This window comes from Otolemur garnettii, unplaced genomic scaffold (genome assembly GCF_000181295.1).
Source record: "Otolemur garnettii isolate 467f Iridium unplaced genomic scaffold, OtoGar3 scaffold00053, whole genome shotgun sequence".
NCBI classification, from domain to species: domain Eukaryota; kingdom Metazoa; phylum Chordata; class Mammalia; order Primates; family Galagidae; genus Otolemur; species Otolemur garnettii.
In genome coordinates, this window is record NW_003852448.1 from 8867064 (window position 1) to 8891378 (window position 24315).

A 24315-nucleotide genomic window follows, 5' to 3' on the forward strand; every position below is an offset into this window, starting at 1 on the left:
TGGGTGGCGCCTGTGGCTCAGTGACTAGGGTGCTGGCCCCATATACTGAGGGTGGCAGGTTTGAACCTGGCCCTGGCCAAACTGCAAGAAAAAAATAGCCGGGCATTATGGTGGGTGCCTATAGTCCCAGCTACTCTAGAGGCTGAGGTAAGAGAATAGCCTAAGCCTAAGAGCTGGAGATCGCTGTGAGCTGTGATGCCACAGCACTCTACTGAGGGCAACGAAGTGAGACTCCATCTCTAAAAAAAAAAAAAAAGAAAGACTCTCTGGTTATTTTTAATTTAATTCTAGCTTAAAAGGCAAACTATGGCCAGAGAATATACTCCACATAATTTCAACATTTTAAATTTATTTAAACTTGCTCTGGGGCTTAGCATATGGTAGATGTAAGTGTCCTATGTATGCTGGAAAAGAACATATGTTCAGTAGTCTGTGATGCAGTGTTCTATACATTTATCAATCAGGCCAACTTTGTTAACTGTTTTGTTCAAATCTTTTATAGCCTTCTTGATTTGCCCTATCAATTTCTTACAAAGATATGCTCAAATCTCTCAAAGTTGATTATGAATTTGGATTGTTCTTCTAGTTATTTAAACTTTGATTCTAGTAGAGGGGAAAAACATGATTTAACCTCCTTCCCCAACATTGCCACTACAAAATAAGGCAGAAAATAAGTAAAAACCTCTTTGAATAGGTGGACAAACATATAGCACATAATAATGTGTTTAAGCCTAAATATATCAGGAATTATGTTACATGTAAATAAATGAATAAGACTCCAAATAATGAACAAAATTTGTCATGATGGATTATAAAATAAAATCTAATTATAGTTTTTATAGTTTGTTTATAGAAGCCACATCTAAAATACAAAGACACAGGAAGGCCAAGAGCAGTGCTGGCCTCCAGTCCTTCTGGAGGGAGTACTCACGTCCCATCCCAATCTTCCTTCCATTAGACCACTGGGCTAGCCTTGAGATAAAAGGGCAGGGGACTGTGCTGTCAGACCAGGAGGGCCACTTCCCAGGGCTGCAGTAGGCAGCCCTAGAGCCTTCTCTGTACCTACTTCAACTGCTGGGACTCCATTGAGGTAAAAAAAAAAAAAAAAAGGGCCTTCAGTTTCTCCCATTGAAGTGACCAAATTTCCTCATCAAAACAACCCTGCACAGAAGCTGGAGGTGGACACAATACCAAAGACTGAAACTACATGTAGATTTCTCACCAGATCACTGATTCTAGAAGGCTTTTTGGTAAATCAGTGTGGCAATAAACAGGACCTGGAGACCTAGAGACCTGCATGAGGAATGCAGCTGTGAGTCACGGAACTTCTCACCATTTATTATATTCCATATTCCTTTAAATTTACTGTGAAGCCAGAGTGGATCAGGCTTAGTCCTGAATATCCTTGTCCATCACTGTGGGCAAAGGCTGGGAGTAGTTGTGCCCAGGAGAGGATCCTGAGTCAAAGGAACTGTGAGCAAGTTACTTAGGGCTGCAGAGCTCATCTGTCCACTGACACCTGCTTGTGGACAGATGAGCTCTTTGTAAAGCCAGTGAAGCTAAACCACCTTGACAGGCCACAGCAAAGTGGCCTGCTTCCTGTCGAGGGACTCAGAAACAAAAGGACAGAGAATGGGGGTAGAGTCAGGCAGGATGGGAGCAGGGAGGGCCAGGCAGGGGTGGGCAGAATCCTCCTGTGGGACATGAGGCATGGTGGGGTTCTCTGTAACCTCTGCAAGTCTGTGACCCACCCCCCTTTCCACAGCCTCTGAAATGTGCCCAGCACTGATCCCCTCTGGACTCATCTTCCTGACTTCTTCAGTGGGGGAGAGCCTAGCACTTTCCTGTTCTTCATTATCAAGCATGGCTATGAGTGAAGAGCCTGCTTATTTTAAATATTCAACTTGTATGATGTTAGGAGTATTCGTTTCTAGTCATCTTGAGTCTTACTCTATTGCTGAAATCATCGTAATGCCCCTTTGTGACAGTCTGCCCCTAGCTGCTCCCCATTCCATTGTGTAAATAGTCTGTTTCTTCCATAGGGGCAGCAAAGAGGCCTTCAGCTCCAAGCCTGAGGCAAGGCTGTCTGTCCCTTCCTCAGCTGAGGGGTACTCAGGCCCTGTGAGTGACACCAGTGTCCCTGATTTTAGGGACACACTGGGCTGCAGCACCTCTCAGGGAAGTTGGGCCCACTCTGGCTCTGAGGAATGACTTGAGGTGATCAGATGACAGGCATGTGGGTTCCAGCACATGGCCAAGTATGAGCCGAGGGGCAGACACGGTCCAGCTACCAGGACAGATGTGGGCCTGCTGACACCTGGTCATGTCTTCATAAGAAAAACCAAGGAAGACTGGCCCAGCCCTTTATGTGTGTTGCAGGCAGCACCATGTCCCTCCCCAAATTTATATGGTCAAGTCCTAACCCCAAGGTTCACAGAATGAGACCTTACTTGAAGAGGGGATTTTTAGAGAAGGAATCAAGTTCCAGGGAACTCATTGGGGTGAGCCATAATCCAACATGACTGGAATCCTGATACAAGGGGGAAATTTGGAGACAGGTGTGAAGAAGATGCTGTGTGAACATGGAGACAATCATCCTCAGCCAGGGAGACAGGCCACGGGCAGAGCCTCCCTCATGGCCAGCAGAAGGAACTAACCCCAATAGCACCTGGACACCCGACTCTGGCTTCCAGAACTGAAAGATGATAAATGCCCATGGTTTTAGCTGCTGGACAGTGGCAGCCCTAGGAGACTGATGCAGGGCATGCAACTCCTCACTGAAGGGGCATTTGGAATCCTATTACCCAGTGACTCCCCCAATCTTTTTTTTTTTTTTTATACAGACTCTCACTTTGTCACCCTGGGTAGAGAACCGTGGTGTCGTAGCTCATAGCAACCTCAAACTCTTGGATTGATTATCTTGCTTTAGCCTCCTGAGTAGCTGGGACTTTAGGCACTCACTACAACACCCAGCTAATTTTTTAGAGACAAGATCTCGCTCTTGCACAGGCTGGTCTTGAACTCATGAGTTCAAGCAATCTGCCCATCCTGGCCTCCCAGAGTACTAGGATTACAGGCATGAGCCACTGAGCTCAGCCTCTCTCCCTAATCTTACAGGCACATTGTTGGATTTTCTGGAGGATGTCTGGGTGGGAAGGTAGCACAGGCTGACCTGGCTATGCTGCTGGTAGCATGACCTGACTGACCACACCCAAGTGGGCCCCCACCACATGCTTCTCAAGAGGACCCAAGGGGCCTTTCCTTAGCAACTCACTTCTTTAATTTTAGAATCCACATGGGCAAATCTACCTTAGACTGGAAGTAGAGTGCTCCCCAAATGAAACCTGCCAGTATTTACTCCAGGGCAGGGGCCCAGTCTCTGGAAGTGCCCTAGTTAGGAATAGGAGATGGTTGGGAAAAGAGCGCCCAAGGCCACTATGCCTCTGCATAGAGTGCCCAGTGCACGTGCAGAACTCACACAGGTGCACAGATCATGCACTGTGGGCTCAGGCAGCTCTAGTGCAGGAGGGGAGGGGATCAAGGTTTGATGCAACCTAAGCCAGACCCAGAGTGTGGCTGAGGAGCAAACAGACCCGAGGACCTGGTGCAGAGCAAAGGACGGAGCAGTAGAAAGGGCCAGTAAGCAGATGGAGAGAGAGACAGCATCCCTAGGAGAGGGCGGCCAGGGTAAGGTGATGGGGCCTGGGGCTCTCCTACACCAAGGCTGAGCAGATGAGGACTGCAGTTAATGAGCCCCCCACTGTGGGTCCCTGTGTTCACCACCCCAGAGGTCTTCCTGGGGGGTTCTCTGGACTCCTCCCAACAGGCTGTTTGGCTCCTTGGGCTGGTTCAGGATCCCGGCTGGTGCCACTGCTGCAGCTGGTGGCTCTATACCTGTGCCGGCTGCAGGAAAGCCCGTCAGGGCAGATAAGGCAGCGGGCACTAAAGGGGGGAGGGGGCTCTGGCAGCCCATGGCATGTGCAAGTGGAGGGTACCCAGTCGGCATAGTGTGGCAGCTGCGTGCTGAAAGATGGGAAGGGCTGCAGTTGGGTCCAGAAAGTTCTGCTGGGGTGGTGTCTGGAGGTATCTGAGGTACCAGGCGGACTCTTCCTCTGGAGAGCCCCCGGGAGCTACCAGCCCTGCAGGCTTCCACCTGCCCCCGCAAGATCTTTGGTTTAGGCCTGGCAGGGCCTTTCAGTCTCCAGTAGGGCAGGTGTCTGTGACCAGGGCTGTTAGCCCAGCGAGGGCCCCGGGGCAGGGTCCATGGCCAAGAAGCTTGGCTCTTTAGCCCAGGGCCTTGTGGACGCCTCCCCAGACGGTTCACCTGGGTCCTCATGGTGGCTACTTCCTGAGCTAAGCCTGCCAGGGCCCCAGCAAGCTGGTCCAGCTTCTCTGCAAGGGCAGCACCCAGGCTGTGCAGCTCTTGTTGTAGTGGCCTCCCGCAGGGGCACGGCAGCCGTGGGGAGGCAGATGGCAAAGCAGGAGATGCAGTGGCTGGAGGGAGCAGCTGCAATGGTGGAGACTCACTGGGCAGCTCCAGCAGACCCGTGGGGGGCAGCTCACCATGGGTCCTGGCTAAAACCAGAGCAGGGACAGGTAAGAGCTCTTGATTGTAAGAACCTTTCTCTCCCCCCACAGATCCCTTGAATTGGGGTGTTCAGCATCCTGGCCTCGCCAAGGTTTGGCTTCTAGAAGGTAAGGAAGGTAACTTAGGCTTGAAAATATTGATGGCAGTGGTCATTATTACATCAAAATTGCCACTGTCTCCTGACTATTTCCCAAACTGATGGGCAGGGTCAGCCACAGGTGGATTTCCATAGTAACCAAGTGTTCCTATGATTATGGTCCTCCCATCTTCTCAGGAAATAATCAGTGGGTTCTTTGGGAAGCCACTGGGACCTAATGGCACCCCAGAGCATCAAACCCTGCCATAGGAGTCAGGGAGAAGGGTCTAGAGCCCCCATCCCAGACAATATGAAACCAAGGCCATGGCAGCAGTAGGAGACTGGAGTAGGGGATAGGGGTACATCCAAGGGCCTCCTGGGCATATCTCAAGGGGCAACCCTGAGGCCACTTCAGCATTGAGCTCTTGGATACAGGCAAACCACAAGGGTTCTCATTCCCTCCTGCCTATACCCTCTCTATTCAGAAGTCACAGTTTCCTAGGATTGTACATTTTAAATTACTCCAAAAAGCATCACCTAATCCTCAATGCCAAATTCCCTTGGAACTACTTCCAGCCCAGGCAAGCCTCATGAGAAAGGCTTGGCTCCACACATGTTATTTCTAACCTGTTTAGCCCTGAGCGGGCACTGAGATCAGCCCTCCCCCATCTCTCTGAACCCCCAGCTATGGCCCTTCCCTTCTCTTTTCATCACCTCTAGGGCTTCACCCAGAGGAGAGAGTGAAGACTGGAGTGGCCAAAGGACCTGAGCACTATCTGGTCATGTGCCTCAAGCAAGGATCCAAGCTGAGGGCTGCAGACCCTGTCTGGGCTCTCTCCCCTTGGGTCAGCTCAGAGCTCTTAACAAAGCCCCAAGCCAGCAAGGGGACCAGGGGTAGTCAGGACCCTGGTTTGAGGCTGCCCCAAGGGACCCAGGCCACTGGGTGCCATATCCACTTATGTGTCTCCCCTGCAGGTCCTCAGAGTGAGGAGGTAGGACATGGAGCTCAACCTCTCTGAAAGCCTTGGACAGTACTGAGGTTCAGTTTCCCCATTTGCTCTCTAAAGTTCTCAAAACCAAACTGATTCTGGAACATTTCTCAATTTCTGCCTCTAAAAGCTGTGTCTGTGTATATTTATGAAAACTCAGCTATTTCTGTAATAAAACATTACATGAAAGATACAACCTGAAATGGCTTAAAGATGAGACTTTTCCTTCTCATGACCAAAACAATAAACTTGGAAGAGTGTTTCCCAAGCTGGGACCCCAGGTCCTGGTCTACAGAGGGGTCGTGGAGTCACCAGTTTACCTGCAACTCTGGGTCTTCCTTGTCCAGGCTCTAGGCCCTTGGATGCTTCACCAACCCTGGGCTCAGGCCTCCTCTCCAGCTGAGGGGCAGGGCAGAGCTCTCTAGCCGCCCCTACAGACAGAGCACAGAGCACATGGGATACAGCACCTATCAGTGAGAGGATAATCTGATGGAGCCTAAAACAGTATCAAACTTACAACTTTCTTTTTTTTTTTTTTTGGCCAGGGTTGGGTTTGAACCCACCACCTCCAGAAAATGGGGCTGGCGACTTACTCCCTTGAGCCACAGGCGCTGCCCTTTTTTTTTTTGAGACAGAGTGTTACTTTGTCACCCAGACTAGAGTGCAATGAGGTCATCACAGCTCATAGCAACCTCAAACTCCTGGGCTCAAGTGATTCTCCTGCCTCAGCTTCCTTAGTAGCTGGTGCCTCCCTGCACAATGCCTGGCTAGTTTTTCTATTTTTAGTAGAGATAGGGTCTCACTCTTTTGCAGGCTGGTCTCAAACTCCTGAGCTCAAGCAATCTGCCTGCCTTGGCCTCCCAGAGTGCTAGGAGTATAGGCATGAGCCACTGTGCACAACCTAAACTTTTACCTCTTAAACAAAGATTAAATGAGACGCAGAACCAAACGCACAAGGCCTGTCAAAAAGCCTAACCCTGGTCGAAGGCTCGCTGTGATGTGTGTACATAGTGCCCTATCTGCAGAGGTGGGTGTGCTGGGCTCCTCCTGAGTCTCCAGCATCGCACCTCAGGCTCCAGCAGGAGGCAACAGCTGGGGAAAGGAGGTGGAGGGGGCTCCTACCTGCAAAGTCTACCCCTGAGTCTCCTCCAAGCACATGCTGGGGTGTCCTATGGTCCAGGCCTGATCCATTCCTGCTGTTTTCTGCTAGGCCCACTGGGCAGTGAGCAATGAGGTGCAGCCCAGGGCCTGCTTGAGGCAAGGCCAAGAGTGCATGGTGCCAGTGGCAAGAGTGGGAAGCGGGTACTCCCTGCCCTGCCTCCCCTCCTCCACTGCACTGCTGATGGGGCTCTTCTTCTCTCCTTCCTATTTCCTCTCCTTTCTCCCTGCTGGAGGCAAATACTGGCTCACAGCTTGACAAAGAAGAGAGGCAGCCTAGGGCAGCAGGCAGCGTTTCTGGCCTTCCTGAACAATCTCCAATAAGTCCTTCCCAGTGAGGAAATCTCACTTTTAAGACTTTTTTTAAATAACTGCCAAGTTTTAAAAATATACACTATTATTGTATACACACCCCTTATCTGCCTGTATCCATGTGTACATATCAGCAAGTATACAGACTGTGCCTGTGTACACACAGTTGCCTGGATCACCTCAAGTCCATGTGAGACCCAGGCCCTCCCTCACCGACACAACTCACCTTACTGGGAACTGAAGCATGACAAATGGAGAGGATTTTCTGGCAAGAGCCAGGGAAAGTGACAGTGGGATTCAGAGGATCCAGGCTAGACTCCTGGCCCGCAGAGGGATGACACGCAGTTGCCCTCTGAGGAGACCCTGGCTCACCTGCATTGAGAATGCTGCACCCCCCAGGCTCTGTTCTTCTGGAGTCTTCACCAGGGCTCCTGCTGCTGCTGCTAGTGGAAGATCCGCCAGGGCACGAGGACTGAGGGACAGGACACTTGGAGCTGGGAAGGCAGTCCCTCTCTGGCATCACAAAGCTAGCATCAGAGTGGTGCCCATGCCCTGGGCCGCAGACCACCATCCTCCCTGCCTGCCCATAGGCTTACCTTGGAGGTGTGGCTGCCAGAGTGTGGGCTCAGGCCTCAGGTCTTCTCCTTCAGAGCTGCTGAAGCTTGAGCTGGAGCCAGGGCTGGGGCTGGGGTCGGGGCCAGCCAAGCAGGCAAAGTGCAAGGGCCTTGTGGGCAAGATCCCTCTCAGGGAGCTCTCTAGGCAGTGCAGTGGGGAGGGCTTAGTGGCTGGCCCTGGGAAAATGACAAGAGAGCCCTGTCCTCAGTCCAAGTCAAAGAGGAGGCCTTGGTCTCAGTGACCAGGGTCAAAGAACTGCTCCTCTCTCAGCTCAGTCCACACCCAGCATGAGCTCCGCGGGTCCTTCAACAGCTCATTCTGGCCATGGATGGTGGAGAGAAGTGAAGCGAGAGCTGGGTCAGGACCCCAGCCACTCAGGAAAGTCGACTGAAGAACTTTCTGGAAGTCTCAAGTCCCTGGAAGCCACTAGCAGTCAGGTTTCAGGTCTTAAAAACCCAGCTGCCTCTTCTACCAGCCTTAGGCAGGGCCCATAGTCCCAGAGCAGAGGTTTAGAGGGGCTGCCCTCGCCAGGAGGGAGGCTTTGCTAAACCCGTGGACTCAGCTCAGCTGCCTGCTGGCCCTGCAGCAGGCCTGTAAGGTTCTGTGGAAGTTGCACTGAGCAGCAGCAGTTGGCAGAAGGCCGCTGCGTCCCAGGAAGCTTCCATACTGGGGAAACCCAATGGAGGGACATAAATATAGACTTTTGCCCTCCTACTTCCTTTTTAGCACACCTCTGCTTTTGTCTGGCTCTAGGTTCCATCTTTTGAGGAAAATGGCACAGGCAAGGAAGAGAGGGACAGAGAGGCAGGGGAATCCATCTCCTCTTTGGGCATCTCAGCCACTGGGAAATGGCTGGCCAGCACTGAGGGCAGATGTCAGCTCACCATCTTGGAGCCACCTCCATGCTTCTGGCCTGGTGGCCCCAAGGTTTCTTAGCCCCCGCTGGTGGCAGGTGGGGACACAGCTGGAGGCAAACGCCTCTGGATTGGCCAGACGAGGGGTCCTGGTATGCACTTCTCCCCGACTTTGCCCGAGACGAGCTGGCTCGTGGGCCTCACCCCGTAGTCCTGCTTTAATCAGAAGGCAAGAGACCTGTCAGCCTTGCAGGGCCTCATGCTGGCAGAGCTGGACAAGGAACAATTTCTGCCACTGCTGAGCCCTCAGACACACAAGCTTCACGTATGGGGAGTACCTGTCCTGAGATGTCCCCAGAAGCCACCCACATCTCAAGTTCTATCCCCAGACACAGTCACCATGGCACATGGGGCCAACATAGCCAGGATGAAGACACCTGGCTTACGAGGCTCTGGCTTAGGCCTGGACTGTGAAAATAGCAGACAGTGGCACTAGATATCCCTGTCCTGGAATCTACCCATCCCTCTGATGCAGCATGTCTGTGTGTATGCTGAGGACATCACCTAACTTTCTGGCCCTTACCCGTCCCTGCTTAGGCCTGGCTCAGGGCACCGCCTTGGTTCTGGTGTGGCTCTGAGCCTGCTGGCAGCAGTCCCAGGATGGCAGTGTGGAGCTACCACATCTTATTCCCAGGCATCCATGACAGCCACTATGTTACCTTCCTTGTCTGCTGTCCAACTCCCAGGCTCTGCTCTCCTCGACCCCCCATCTGCTGCTGAGGAGCAGGACCAGGCAGGTTGCAGCCTGGGCACAGGAATCTCTTTGAGACAGTTCTCTAGACCCTGGAGCGGGGAGCTTCCTGCTGGGCTTCCTGTGAAGACCAAACATCCAGGACTAGGAAGTGTAGCTGGGTCTGTGCAGACGCCAGGGGCATCACCTTTCTGCTGTGTCCAGTGTAGTGGGCGCCGTGGGAAGAGGTACAGAGCATGGATGTGCTGTGTAGTTTAGAGTTCTGGATGCAGACCTGGCCTCAAACATCTGTCAGTCCTGCCCTCAGGTGGCCCTGCTCGGGCTGCATCTGATCCTGCCTCAGTGTCCCCAGTTCTGCTCCTAGCACTGGTACAGTGGCCCAACTTGGAGGCGCTAGAGATGACAATGGGCTGGGAGCCCTCACATCATTGCCCAGGATGATTTCCAGCCTCATGCCAGCCCTGCTCACCTTTTCCAGGCCGTTGCACTTGGCTTCCCACAGGGCTCCCAAAATCTAGGTCCCCATCGGTGCTGCTGGAGGAGGAGAAGCTGGAGGGTGTGTGTCGGGTGCCTGGGTGTCGTGCTGAGCCCCCTCTCACACAGCCCAGAGGCAGAGGAGGTTCCCTGGCTGCCCCTGTAGGGAACAGCACAGTTGGGGTCACAGGAGGGCCTACCAGGGAGTCCCTGGGCCCTGTGTGGGTGGGCACCAGAAGACCCTGGCCCTAAGATGGTCCACTGGGGCTCTGCAGCATAGCACATGAACCCAAGTTAGCCCACAATTAGTCTCATGTGATAGGAGAGGTAAGAGTTGGAAGAGAAGGAAGCAGGCAGGAAGATTCTCGCTGGTTTTCACTAAATTTCAGAATTGCTGTGGGTGAGGGTGGGCACAAGAGGGGCTGGGGAACGAAGGCCTGTGCCTCAGAAGGCCCAGGAGGAAGATGACCCATGTGCCCTCAGTGTCTCCCTTGCATGCTGCACACAGGGGTGCATGCCACCCCACATCCACGGCCACAGACTACCTCCACTGTGTGATCCGTAGGGCTGCAGCTCAGGTCGCTGGGATCGAGGGTCTCCTGGCTGGGGACTCTGGGACCAAGAGGTAGCCAGTGGCTGGGGAGGTAACGACCCACTCAGGGGGATGCCCTTCAGACAGGCCTCCAGGGCTTCCAGTGGTGAGCTTGAGGCACTGGCAGCTAGGACAGGAGAGGTCACTTGTCACCATCTCCAGCATGTCCCAGCCCTGCCCATCAGGCCCCCACCAACTGGCTGCCCTGACCTGCTTCCTGCAGGGGTGATGGGTCCTGGACCAGACTGTGAGGACTACCAAGCAGGAAACCCATCTGTGGGGGGAGGGGACTTCTGATCTGCTCCTGGCTATCCCAGAGAAATGAGGAATGAGGAAAGGAGGGTGGGGAGATCCACACATAAGCAGTGGCAACTTCCTCAGCCAGGAAACCACTGTGAAATGAAGGTCCTGATTGATAGGGGCCTGGCCTGGCTCAGGGAGCATGGACTAAGGGATTCACAGCTCTGAAGGAAAGTAGGCCCCGCTTCCCTGGGCAGAAACTGGTCTGGGACTGAGAATCCCACCAGGCAGACAGGGCAGACTACTCCCAACCTCACCTTGAGCCTGAGGGTGCCAGCTGGGCCCTGGGACCCTTCTGGTGTCTCCAGTAGCAGAGGGGCTGAGGGTCTGTCTGCTGGGCCGACAGAATGCGGGCACCGGAGGGCTCTGGGCCCAGCTGCCCTCCACTTTCACAGAGAGCAGCCCACTGGCTCCCAGACCAGGGCAGGCAGCAGGGCGTAGGAGGTGTCCTGACCCTGCAGGAAGGAGGGGGCCACTAGGAAGCCAGGCCTGGACCCACCCTGAGAGTCCTGTAAGGCCTGCATAGGGCTGAGGTGCTTCCAAGGTCCCTCTGCCTCCCTCTGCCTCCACGGCAGTCACTGGTGTGGGTACAGTTACCTGCCCGACATGCTGACATGAGCCTGAATGTCTACAGTGGATGGCTACCCACAGCCCAATCAGAAGCAGGGAAAGGACACAGAAGACTTCTGGGGGCCCTCCCAGCCCAGTGGGCAGCTTTTACCTCCAGAATCCCTTTTCCAGGCCCCTAGATCCTCCTGCGGCCATTGATCCTCTACAGCTGGAGTGCTAGGGTGCCTATCCCGGGCTTCTGGAATCTCCTTCAGACAGTTCAGCAGACCCTGGAGAGGACAATCCCCTGAAGCCACCTCTGTCTTCACTAAAGGAAAAAGGGATGGATTTTCACCTTGAGCACAGTGTCCTCAGTCATCATGATACACAACAAATAGGGGACATTCCAGGTGTGCAGTTAGAAGGGCACAGCCAGAATCTGGGGGTGTGGGTCTTCTTGTTACTCAGTTAGGCTTGTATGAGCCACTGTCTTCCTAGTTTCAGTTTAAAAATGCCTGTCTACACATCTGCCAGAGCTGACGGAGAAAGAAGGGAAGACACGAATTTCACACTACCGGCAATCACGTGGGATTATGTCAACAGGGAGGTGGGCTGATAGAAGGGCTACCAGAAACAGCTCTCAGGGTCCTGAGCAGGGCTTGCACTTGAGGAAGGACACACACACTCAGAAGACAAGTACAGTGTCGTAGTCAAGCTCATTACAACCCTATGGGGTAACAGCTACCCCCTTCACAGATGAGGAAACCAAGGTTCACAGGGTTAGGGGTCTTTCAGAGTCTCACCCTGAGACAGGAGTTTGGTCCCCACACCCACCCCAGCATCTCGGCTAGTGTCCAGATGAAGTGACACCCTATTCTCCCCACAGAGACCAATGGCAGGCACAGTAAAGAACAAAAGAACACACAGGAAACCAGGGCAGAGTCTGTTTCAGAGTTTTCTTCTTCTAGCTAACCAAATGCTGTCCTACAGAGAGTCACCTGCCTTCAGAAATATGACACTGACTGGACAGGAGGGGCCAAGTTGGTAATGTCCTCTATGGGGGACATTTGGGAGCAAGAGAACAGCTGTAGAAAGGCAACTCAGCTTTCAGGGGGCTCCAGAGACCTTGGCTCAAGGAGACCAGGTCCCTAGGACTCACCTTCCTGAGGTGGTCTCCCAGGTCCCAGGTCCATGCTGGTCAGCTTTGATGTGCCCAGGCCAGGAAGAGGAGGCAGCGAGTTCAGGGGTGCCCCGGGGTGCTGGGGTCCAGGCACGAGAATTTCTTTCAGACAGTTGATGAGGCCTTGCAAAGGGCTGTTCCCGGGAGAGAGCCCTGTAACACAGGAGGTAGCTGAGGTCATCCCAGCGGGGCAGGTGGGAAGCTGTCAGCAGTCACTCAGGTCTCTGGGTGCTGATAGTCTCACCCATGAGAAAGGAGATGAGGCCCAGATGGGGAGTGACAGACCCCCTAACATGAACTACATGTGTCCCCCCCCCCCCCATTGTCAGCTCTCTCAGTGCCAGGGAAGATCCCTCAGGAAAGCCAGCCTCTCACCTGCTCCCGAGGTCCCTCTCTCTTGTCCTCTGGGGCTTTTCCTCCTACCAGGGCTCCAGACAGGTGGGCTGGGCTCCCTACCTGGGGCTCTGGGGCCTGCCTTCCCTGTAGGCCACGGTTTGTCCACAGTTGCTGCTGTAGGAAAAGACAAGGGAGGCCCTTCTTCCTTGTCCAGACTCTGGGAGATCAGCTCAGATCTGTTCCCCACAGAGGACAGGCCCCTCTACCTCCCCAAGTCCCTGGAGAACAGCCAAGTCCTAGAATTCAGACTGGTGAAGGGGCCAGCTTCAAAGGACTTGTCCCGAGAGGGCTAGGGCTTTCCCTGTTTCCTTCTGGTTTCACTGTAAGTACCTAGGCTATTTATTCACTATGAATACCCCTAGGCCTTTCCCCATCCCTAGCCTCTAAATTTGGCTCAGCAAGTGAAGCTGGCAGCCTTGATATAAAATCCCAAACCAAGGCAGGTGGGAACCCAGAGCAAATGTACCAGATGACACCTATAACGACAGCTACATGGGGTATATTTTTTAGGAGTACCAATTTTATTACATACTAATTCAAAATATTTTTAGTAAAAATTTTTTTATTTTTTTTTGAAACAGAGCCTCAAGCTGTCCCGCTGGGTAGAGTGCTGTAGCATCACAGCTCACAGCAACTTCCAACTCCTAGGCTCAAGTGAGTCTCCTGCCTCAGCCTCCCAAGTAGCTGGGACCACTGGCGCCCACCGGCTGGGACCACTGGCGCCCACAATGCCCGGCTATTTTTCAGTTGCAGCCGTCATTGCTGTTTGACGGGCCCGGCTGGATTCCAACCCACCACCTTAGGTGTATGTGGCTGGCGCCTTAGCCACTTGAGCCACAGGCGCCGACCCTAGTAAAAATATTTTTAATAAAGATACTCACACAAATGCAAAATTTACAGGAGTTTTTTAAAAATAAAATGAGGCCCCAGAGAAATTCTAGTGGCTACCCTTGCCCTCCTCTGCTACTAGGGTTGCTTTGACAAGGTCTAAGAACCAGACCAGGTACATACAGGTACATTATTTGCCAAAGGGCCTGCAAGTCAGAAACCACCTGCGGCTTTCTGTGCATGTCACACAGTACTTAGTGGTCAAGGCTGGGTGAAAGCTGCCTGGAGACGGAGCATCACGCTTCTTCTTTGTTTGCTGTACAGGCCAGAGGCTGAGCATACTATTCTGCTCCCTAGGGTACTTTGCCCCCATTTTACAACAGAGGAAATGAGTCCTAGAAAAATGGCACAGGGTCAGACTCACTGATGGGGAGAGGGCTTCCCTCTTCCCCTTCTGTGGGTGGGCTGCTGGAGCATGAGCTGCTGGTGGGTGTGGAGGCCAGGCTGGGTTGGCTGACGGAGACGTCTGGAAGGCAGCTGAGCAGACCTCGGAGAGGGCAAGGCTCCACCGCTGCGGGTGCTGCAGGTGTGGAGGCAGAAGACACCAACAACCGGTAAGAGGAAGATGTCCTGACATTGTCACAGTCCAGGTCCTTCCTTGCCATGTTCTGCTAACAATGACCAGGATGGCAGTAACCCATACAGCCATCACAGAGCTCTGAAACTTAGGTTTCCGGCTGTACCCTGAGGAAATTCGAGCAGCAGCTCCAAAGTCACACCCCACAACTCTGCACCATCCTCTCCTTCCTGCCCCCACTTCCTATCTCACTTGTCACCAGTATGTGGGGCTACAAAGGGGCAGATTCCAGGGGATGTGGGACCTGACTGAGAGTAGGTGAGCAGGGACTAGGGAAAGGAAAGTCTGGTGAGGTGAAAAGGACACGGACCTGGAAGGAGCAGTGGTCCCTACTGGCCACTCCAACATAGCACAGCTTCCTCAACAGTAAAACAGGAACAAAGGCACTGGGCTCACCTACCACGCAGAGCAGCAGGTGAGAGGGTGTGAGACACATTGAAACCACTGTGGAAGTCAGACCTGCTCTCTTGCTGACTGTGCCCCAGGCTCAGAGGGCAGGCACACAGCTGGGCAGCAAGGGGCTGGCCGTGACTTTGCCTCCCTGCTCATGCCTGGGATAGGAGGGCAGGCAGATCTACCAACATGGTGCTGGAGACTTGCACTTCACCTTGTGGAGTAGAGAAGGCCATGTGCATGGCAGAAGCTGCCCCACAGTTTGACCTACCCTCAGGGCTCGCTCTCTCTCCATCCAGGCTGGCTCCCCCACTCTCAGGGCTGTTTGCAGCTCCCCTGACTTCCCCAAACAGGAACTCTGGAATCTCCTTCACCAGCTGCACCAGGGCAGTGAGGTGCAGGCTGTGCTGGGGCTGTCCTCCTGTGGAGAAGCCACCATGACCATATGCCCTGTGTCTGCATGGTACTCATGCTTTTGTGTGTTTCATACCCAGCGTCTCACATAATCCCCTGACCACAGCAGGAGCAGCCAGAGGAGAGACCCATGTCCTGTGAGACATATAGGACTTGGGCACAATCAGAGCAGGGGCATGGGGTTTGGGCAACAGGGCTCCTGTCACTCTGCTGCTGTTCCCTCTCTTATTCCCATCTCTTTCCCTGCCAGGGCAATACCAAGGGCCACCTCCAAGCTCACCCCTTACTGTACGGGCCCTCTGCCTTTCCCACATGCTGTAACACCTGGCCTCACCCCGCCTGGACCCTGTGGACCATGTTACTATCACAACATGGCTCTGAGAGCTCCAGCCTGACTCTGCAGGGGTGACTGGGATAAAGCTTCAGGGTGGTGGCAGGAAGGTGGTCTGAGGCAGGGGGCACTCTTCAGGTGACCCTAGGATTCCTTTGAGTGCTTCTCTGTGTAACAAGTTCCCAGTCCCGGGGGGGTGAGGGGCACAGTCAGGGAGGGCTGGGGCACGGGAGTATGATGAGGTGGAGAGGGCTGGTCTGAGCCAGTTGAGAAGGGGGCCTGGGACTGCCTGTGAGTGGGAGGGGTTTCCAAAGCCTGCAAAGATGACTCACCTTGGGGGCCACCCCCACCTGCAGGCTCCAGACCCTCAGCAGTGCAGCCCCCTAGCCCTGAGGCTCCTGCAGGCTCTGTAGGTGACAGGAAAGCAGAGAGGGGGAGTAGCTCAGCTGTCCCTGGGAAAGAAAGGATAGTCACCCTGGGAATGCAGCACTCTCCACCTCCCACACAGCCATGTGCACCAACCCAGGCACCTGCTTGTCTGTGCACATGTTCACATGCAGTTCATGTGTCACCCAAGCCCAACTGTGGGTGATCAGAACCTCAGAGGCCACCCTGCAGCCCACTGAACTATACCTGGAATCCTGTGTTGGTACCCAGAGACATGAGCAGTGACACAAAGATCAGGTGAGGCCCCAGTCCAGCCCCCAGCTAGAACCACATTCATTTCATAGTTAGAAAGACCAAGGCCCCCTGGGTCCAGGATGCCAGCCTGCCTCCCACCTTCCATCTGGCCCCTGCCTCCTGCCCTCCTTACCCACGGAGACCAACGTCTCATAGTTCTCCCGCATCACGTCTCGGTAGAACTCCCTCTGCCCCTCCTCCAGAAGCCGCCACTCTTCCTCTGAGAACCGCACAGCCAAGTCCTTGAAGGTGATGGACACCTGTGGGCACAGTCTCAGGGGTTGGTTGGTTCCATCCCAGAGAGGCCCAGCCCAGTAGTCCCATTACATGGTCACCCTGCCCATGTCTCTAGGCTCATGCTGGAGAGTTCAAAAGCAGCAAAGGTGGGGCAGGGGACATGCAGGAACAGGACTCTGCTCCAGACACTGCTGGGGGCCAAGCTGTGCCCACAAGAGATATGCTGCCATCCTAATGACCACACGAGTGCATGTGACCCTATTTGGAAAGAGGGTTGCTGCAAATGTAATCAGTTGAGATAAAGTCCTAAGCATAGCAGGGTGGGTTCCTTAATCCAGTATGACTAGTGCCCTTATAAGAAGACAAGACACAGGGACAGATGCCCAGGGAGAAAAAGGCTGTGTGAAGACAGTGGTGGAGATTCAAGGAATGCAGCTATAAGCCAAGGAATACATGGGGTCACCAAAAGCTGGAACAGGCAGGGAGGGTCGTGCCCTGGAACCTTCAAGGGGGAGTGGCCCTGCCCACTGCTTGATTTTGGGCTTTCAGCCTCCAGAACTGTGAGAGAATAAGCTTCTATGTTTTAAGTCTCCTGGTTTATGTATTGTGTTTAATACGGAAACTATTAGGTCATCAAATATAAAATGTCTGATTTCAAATCAAAAGTTTCGTTTATTTTGTCTTAAACAAGTAGCAGTACAACTAATCAAAGTAAGCACCTGAACTACCAGCACAGTTTTGCCACCTTAACAATAGCTGGTTTATGCCAGCAGTGAAGACGCTAGAGAGCAAGTGGTGATGAAATTGCAAAAGAAGTTTTCCACAGCTTGTTGAGAACTGAATAGTTTTCCTTGCAAGAAGTGGTCCAAAGCCTGGAAGAAGTGGCAGTCAGTTGGTGCAAGGTCTGATGAATATGGTGGGTAACAGAGAGTTTCCAAGTCCAGCTTCTGTAGATGGAGCAGTGTGACATGTAGTTGAGCATTGTCTTGCAAGAGGATTGGCCTGTCTGTTGACCAAACTAGGTTGCTTGATCACAAGCATCCTCATCATGTCATCCAACTGGATGCAGTAGACATCACTGTAATCGGCTGACCAGGTTTCATGAAGCTATAGTGCAGTGGTTCTCAACCTTCCTAATGCCTCCTAATGCTGCGACCCTTTAATACCGTTCCTCATGTTGTGGTGACCTCCACCTATAAAATTATTTTCGTTACTATTTCATAACTGTAATTTTGCTACTGTTATGAATCGTAATGTAAATATCTGATACGCAAGATGTATTTTCATTGTTACAAAGGGGTCGTGACCCACAGGTTGAGAACTGCTGCTGAAGGGGATAATACCAGCACTGACCACCAGATAGCATTAGCACTTTCTGGTGAATATTCGATTTTGGATTATATTTCAGCATTTCATCTTTATCCAACCAGTGTGCTGCAAGTTTGTAGTTGTCAAAAAGAATCCATTTTTCCATCACACGTAACGGTACAATGTAAAAATGGTTCACCGTTATGTGGTGACATAAAGAAAGGCAAGCTTCGAGATGATTTCTCTTCTGATGCTCATTTAATTCATGCGGAACCTAACCAGCTTTTTTACCTTGATGATTTGTTTCAAATAGTCTAATACCGTTGGAATAGTATCGAACATCAAACCTTGCAGCTAATTTGTGCATGGGTTTAGATGGATTCACTTCTACTATAGCTTTCAGAACATCATTAGCCACCCTGGTCCCAGGTCACCCACATGGCTCATCTTCAAGATTAAAAATCATTGGCATAGGCTGAACATGGCGGTTCACGCCTGTAATCCCAGCACTGTGGGAAGCCAAGGTGAGAAGATCCCTTGAGCTCAAGAGTTGGAGACCAGCCTGAGCAAGAGTGGAACCCCATCTTTGCTAAACATATAAAAAAAATTAGCCAGGCATTGGGGTGGGTGTCCTTAGGCCCAGCTACTTAGGAGTCTAAGGCAGGAAGATCCCTTGAGTTTTGAGGTTGCCATGAGCCAGACACTCTAACCTTTTTTGAGATTCTGACTCAAAAAAAAAAAAAAAAGAAAAAAAGAAAAGAAAAAAAAATCACCAGAATGAAACTTCTCAAACCATCCACATACTGGGCGTTCATTAGCCACATCCTTCCCAAACACTTCATTCATTGGTATTTAAAGCTGTCTGGGATGCACTGGCTCTACAATGGAATTCATATAAAAAAAAATAAAAAACACATTTTTTTTTACTTACCCATGGTTTCATAAAAATTGCTTTTAAAAAACATTTTGAAAGATAATCACAAGCCAAAATGTGCCTTTGAAAGAATGAGGATGTGCCTTCACAATTGAAACAGAACAAGAACTTAAGGAAATTGGACATTTCATACTTAATAACTCAATAGTCTCATGTCCTGTGGCCACTAGCCCAAGCAAAAATCAACCCTGAATGGGAACCACAGCCAGCCCTACACCTGCCATGTTAGAGATTCATTTGCTTGAGTTAATAAGTAGACCTTCCTTTGAATGTGCAAGGGCTAGGACCCTAGTACTGTGGTATTAAGAAAAGTTTACAAATAAAACCAATTATAACAAAGAAACAAAAAACATTCCATACTTTTATTGTAGATGATATGACAATCAGGAATCAAGCAAGCAATACTTTTATATTGTGCCTCCAAGTACAGCCCAGAGAGAGAGAGAGAACTCAGTCTTGTTCATCTGGAGAAGACAGGCCTTCCCTCACCAGCACAGACGGTCAACAGGAGAACTTGCAGGTGGGTGACCCTCCCAGCTCCCATCTGTGCCCTTGATCGTCAAACTCCGGTCCTATGGCCACAGCTAGTCTAGGGCCCCTCTGGCTGGCCAAGCCAGGCTGTAGGCCCTTCCTGGGCTGAGCCTATCTTCACTTGCCAGGTCTTGCTGTCCTTCAAAAAGCCACTCTGCCTAAGCCACTTTTGGTCATTACCACTGTTATGACCTGTGGCATTTATCACCAGGCCCAGACAGGGGCCCTGTGGAAAGCGGGACTAAGCTCCACAGGAGGGGACACAGCAGAAGCCCCTGGGCCATAGTCCACTCTCTCCACCTGCTGTGACCCCTCACTCAGGCCCCCAGGCTACAAGTCTGTTTCATGGTGTCCATTTCTTACAGACGTACTCAGAAGAAACCTGGGGTCACCCTTGCTTTGGGCAACGGGGTTCCTCTACATCCTGTCACCACATTTTCTATCCTGTGTATTCATTCCCTGCTACCCTGTGGACTTTTAAGGTAAAAGTGACATTTTTGTCTTAGTTTCTTTAAAAATGCTCCTTCAGTGGATTTTAAAACAGCCACCAGACCCTAGAAAATGACCAGCTTCTAACAGTCTTACATTAAAAATTAGGGCAAAAATAAACTTTGTATGAATTAAGTAAACATTGTAAATTACAGGAAGAGTCCTTTTGATTTAGAAACAAATCCTGAACTATTCATTTGTAGGAACAAATCAATAAAGAAAATGAAGACACTCCTGATGAAGAAAAGATGACAATCCATTGCCTTGTTTCATCTACGCATGTCAGTGACTTTAAGAACTAACCCTGCCACTAACTGGCGGTCTTCCTACTCACTCACTGCCTTGCTTGATGCCTATGACCCTCAGACAGCTGACAGCTTGATCCTCCAGGGCTCCATGTTCTGTCCAAACTGGCCAAGCTATATCCACACACCTGCTGAAGGGCCATCCTTTCATATCCCATAGGTGGTCATACACCATGGCATTAGTATCCCTGGCTCCCTACAAGACGCTCTCCACGTTAACTTTTGTGGCTCTGACTCAGATATAGCCACCTGTTCAGGAATGGCCTTAGGCATCCTTCAAAATTTCTTTCAAAGAGCCATGACATTTCTTTGGCATTTTAGCCAGGAAAATGTGGCCTACGCTGGGGTCTACAGTAAGGCTCACCTGTCAGCAGGGCCCTGGGCTGCTATCTGGGAATTTGGATGTCACCAGAGTTCTCACTGTTCCCTAGACGATGAGAATGGCTCATGGGGTCTACATTATTTGGCTAACAATGTAGTGTGTGCCAACCTCCTGCTTTCCTTCCAGGAGTCTGGAAGCTCGGTACATGCTTGGCATTCGATGGTGCCTGTGTGACTAGTTGCCAGTAGAAAGCTGGTGCCCAGTCTCTAGTGAGCTAAATAGCTCACATGTGTCGTTACCATCCGTGCTGGAGACATTAAAGTGCATCCTGGAATGACCACATGGGGAGAGGACCTGGGAAACTGCCCCTGGCTTCCCCCAGATGTCACCCCACATGTCTTTTCCCTCCACTGGTCTTGCTTTGTGCTCTCTCATAGACATCAGTCTCAGCTGGGAGTCTTCTGACTATCTCTCCGAACCTGGAATGCTCTTGGGGATCCCACCACACTCCGACAAGTCCTGAGCATTCTGAGAGCTCAGTGTGCCCCACCTGGCACCTCTGGCAGGGAGGCAAGGAGCTCTCATGGACAAGGCCTGTCCTAGCTCTGCCACTGTGTCCAGCGAGTCATCACCACCCCTGGCATCCGTGGCCTCACCTGCCTTGCTTTGTCCCCTCACCATACCCTCTTACTTCTCAAGTCATACCCTTGAGCTTGGGTACACAGGGACTTGTAGAGCAGGAAAGAGGCCCTGGGTTGGCAGAGGCAGTGAGTCCCCATCTACGGGCTACAGAGCCCCCAGGGCTTCAGGCTTGTTGCAATAGGCCCAGGGGCTAAACAGGCACAACCACTGTCTGTGGACGTCTTACTCACATGCTTTGATTATTATGTTTAAACATGTATACATGCTGTAGTGATGAATGTATAGGTCCTTTAAAAGTAATAAGGAGTTTATTTTAGAATACATGAAAAAGCCACAGCCTAATGCACTAAGTACACTAAGAAAGGGGGGTCACAGAGCCAAAAAGGTTGGAACCCTCTATTTACACGCCACATCTCACTGCTAGAGTTGAGAAAGGAGGGGGAGGGAAAGGTAAGCAAATTATAATTCCTTCAATGACTTTCCTTACAGCCATACAACAAATATTTATTAAATTCCCACTATGGCCAATACGCTGGGGCAAAACAAGGCGTCCTCAGAGCCTGGAAGCTAGTTAGACTGCCCCCATGGATACAATGAGGCCATGAAGGACTGAGCAGAGTGATGGCACAACACAACAGAGCCCAAGAGCCCCAGCCTTGCAGGCTGCCTTTCAGGATGGCTGGAGGGAGACTGATGAGCTGGAACTGGGGCAACAGCACCATGTGCTGCTGAACAGGAGGAGCCTGGAGAATGTCCATGTTCCACAAACTGAGGCTGGAGAGGGGCAGTAAGAGGGAGAGCAAGAAGGTCTGGGTGCCTCAGGGCTTGCCAAGGTGACAGTGTGCCTTGCTGTGCACAGCAGGCTCCCCTTATTCACCACAGATGTGTCAAGCCATTTGAGTTCCATGGTGCCAGCTGTGGAGCTTATCGAACAAACCTCTGGGCTACTATCAAGAAACTGTCCCTGAACATTTGGCTTCCCAAGCAGATTCCACTTTAGGTGGCCAAAGACTTAAGCAGCCACCATGTATTTCCAGGTGGATTGTCAGCAATATTTTTCATGGTTAGTAAGCAACTGGCATATCCCAATTTATCTCTCTGTGACCAACGTCAGGCTCTGTGCTTACAAAACAAGTTCTACCCAAAGGACACCCCAGTAAGGGGCCAGTAAGTAGAGACATGTTAAGATGGCCTTGCAGGTGCAGTTTTCCTCTATCTTTTGGTAGTTCGACCCAGAGCTGGCAAGGCAGGTATGAACCCCAGGGAAGAACATGCTGACACCTGCTACACATCAGGTTCCACTGCTGGTCTGATCTGGCTGTTAAGTTTAGACACACAGGGGCAGAGGACGGTTAGGGCTTGACCTCAAAGCTAAGCTTTGCTTCATATTGGTTATGGGACCTCAGTCAAACTATTATACTTCCCATCTGTACCTCAGCAAACTCATCCATAATACAGGGGTCACAACACGCCACCTCACAGAGATGTTGTGAAGATGAAATAGATTAATATAGGAAAAGCACCCAGAACAAGTGCTGGGATGGGCTAAGAACTATAATTAGTACTCTGGCAGCCAGATCTGTCTGCCTAAGTCTTCCACACACACCTCCTGACCTCCACTGCCTCTTCAGCTCCAGGCTAAATATATCTGACTCTTCCAGAGATGGCAAGAGATGCTTTTCAGCCTCTCACCAGCTCAGCCTCAAGACAAACCCATCTGTGACAAAGTACTTATAAAATGAGAATGGGAACTAACTGTGGCTAGGGTAGGTGCATCATTAGTGACCTCCCTCTGCCCAGAAAAAGTGGAAGAAGTGAGCAGGTGTGAGTGTGCAAGAGGAGAAAAGCCACCCCAGGTTGGCCCTTCCTACCCCGCCCTCCTAGGGACCTACTTTGCCCCCCTCCCCCACCAGCTTCAGAAAAGCTTTCTGGGCTGATCAGGCCTGCTGGGAACAGGCAGCCTTGTAGCTTACTGCTGCTGCACTAGTCTTCCTAAAACACCTCCTTCACTGTGTCACTGGCCCAGCATAAAACTGGTCTCTCACAGTCCTGCCTAGCCCGGCCTGTTCTCCCCCGCTAGAACCCACCCTACACCAGGAAGTCCCTCACTGCCCCCACTTGTTGGCCCTGGGCTTTGGGGAGTCACAATGGACAGGAAGACTGCAGCCCTGTCTACCAGTGCCTAAGGTCACTCCTAGTGACCTTTTCCCTATTGTGATGACATACCCTTCCCTGAACATCAGATCTGAAAGGTCAGTGGTCCAATCCCTTAATTTTATAGAATAGTAAACTGTACCATGAGGCCACCCTAGGATGGAGCCAGTGGGCACATCTGAGCAGGAGTGTCCTTGGGCTGCTTAACTGTACAACCAGAACTGCAAAGGAGACCATTTCTGTCTGACAACTGCCAACCCATTTTTTTCTGGTTTCTCCTTCTCCCTAGATGCTTATGGAGGACCTTGGGGGTGGGGGGCGCAGCTATGCCTGGCCACACACTGTCCCAGTCACTATCACGGGGGCTCACTACTCCCCATCCATGCCTGCCTGAGGCTAGCCAGAGACCACTAGCTACCACAAAAGCAGAACCAGCTCCCTCTAGGTGCCCGCCCAGGAAAACGTGCAGCAACTCCCCACTGGTGTCATCTCCAGAGTTTCCTGGCATCTTCACAGGACCACACACAATTCAGCCCAATCTGTGCCCAGCCTATGACTGCAGGTGGGGCCCTCCCTCCAGCTCTGGGATCTATACACCTTACCTGCAGGCTGCCCAGGATAAAACTTGGGACCTGTTCTATCTTCTATTTCTCCCCATTTCCACGTCCCCACCCTGCGGGCTCCAGGATTCTATCAAGAATAAAAGTATCACATTCACTCATTCCCCTGAGGCCTTCGTGTCCACCGCTCCCAGGATAACTTATAATGAAAAGAAGCCACACAGACGGAGGGGTGAAGAGAGACTCCAGGTCGTGTGTCCCCAGGCAGTAAGGGAAGGACTGGTCTGAAGACCTGGACTTCTAGACCTGAAATCCTGTGCACCAGGCCTGCCGGACCGATCCCGAAGTTGGCGGTCCAGTCTCCTTCCCGCCCCCGCCGCCTCCGCCGCCACCGCCGCCTCGCACTGAGCCCAGGGACCCGCAAAAGCGCCCACAAGTCCCCGCGTCCTCCCGCGCTTGGGGCGGGGTCCCAGCCCGCCTTACCTGGCGCGCCATCCCAGGGCTCAGCCTCCCTGCCACTCCTCCGCCCGCCCAGTTTCCGGTGCGGCCCCAGGCGCCGGCACCCGCCCCCAAGCCAGCAGATCGCGCCGCGACCCCCGGCTGCGGCCCAGTTCCTCCAGGGAGGAAGGGGGGCCGTGGGCCCGGGTCGTGGGGGAGGGGCGGGGGGAGGCGCTCCCTGGCCCCGGCCCAGTTCCTCCAGGGAGGAAGGGGGGCC

The 24315-nt window shown here is 52.2% G+C and overlaps 1 protein-coding gene across 1 annotated transcript; it reads right to left on the bottom strand.

Annotated features, from left to right (window-relative positions):
* Nucleotides 1-3059: 3059 nt before the first annotated feature.
* On the bottom strand, nt 3060-24101 carry KRBA1 (KRAB-A domain containing 1). The gene is made up of 17 exons (XM_023514470.1): nt 24084-24101; nt 16252-16378; nt 15770-15844; nt 14964-15113; nt 14087-14242; nt 12814-12948; nt 12418-12591; nt 11431-11586; nt 10967-11164; nt 10363-10536; nt 9813-9977; nt 9312-9464; nt 8623-8808; nt 7720-7914; nt 7496-7636; nt 5974-6084; nt 3060-4575 (listed from the first exon to the last, which is right to left on the bottom strand). Exons 1-17 carry the CDS (start codon nt 24093-24095, stop codon nt 3746-3748), a joined length of 3138 nt encoding a protein of 1045 aa, XP_023370238.1. The 5' UTR covers nt 24096-24101; the 3' UTR covers nt 3060-3745.
* Nucleotides 24102-24315: the final 214 nt, after the last annotated feature.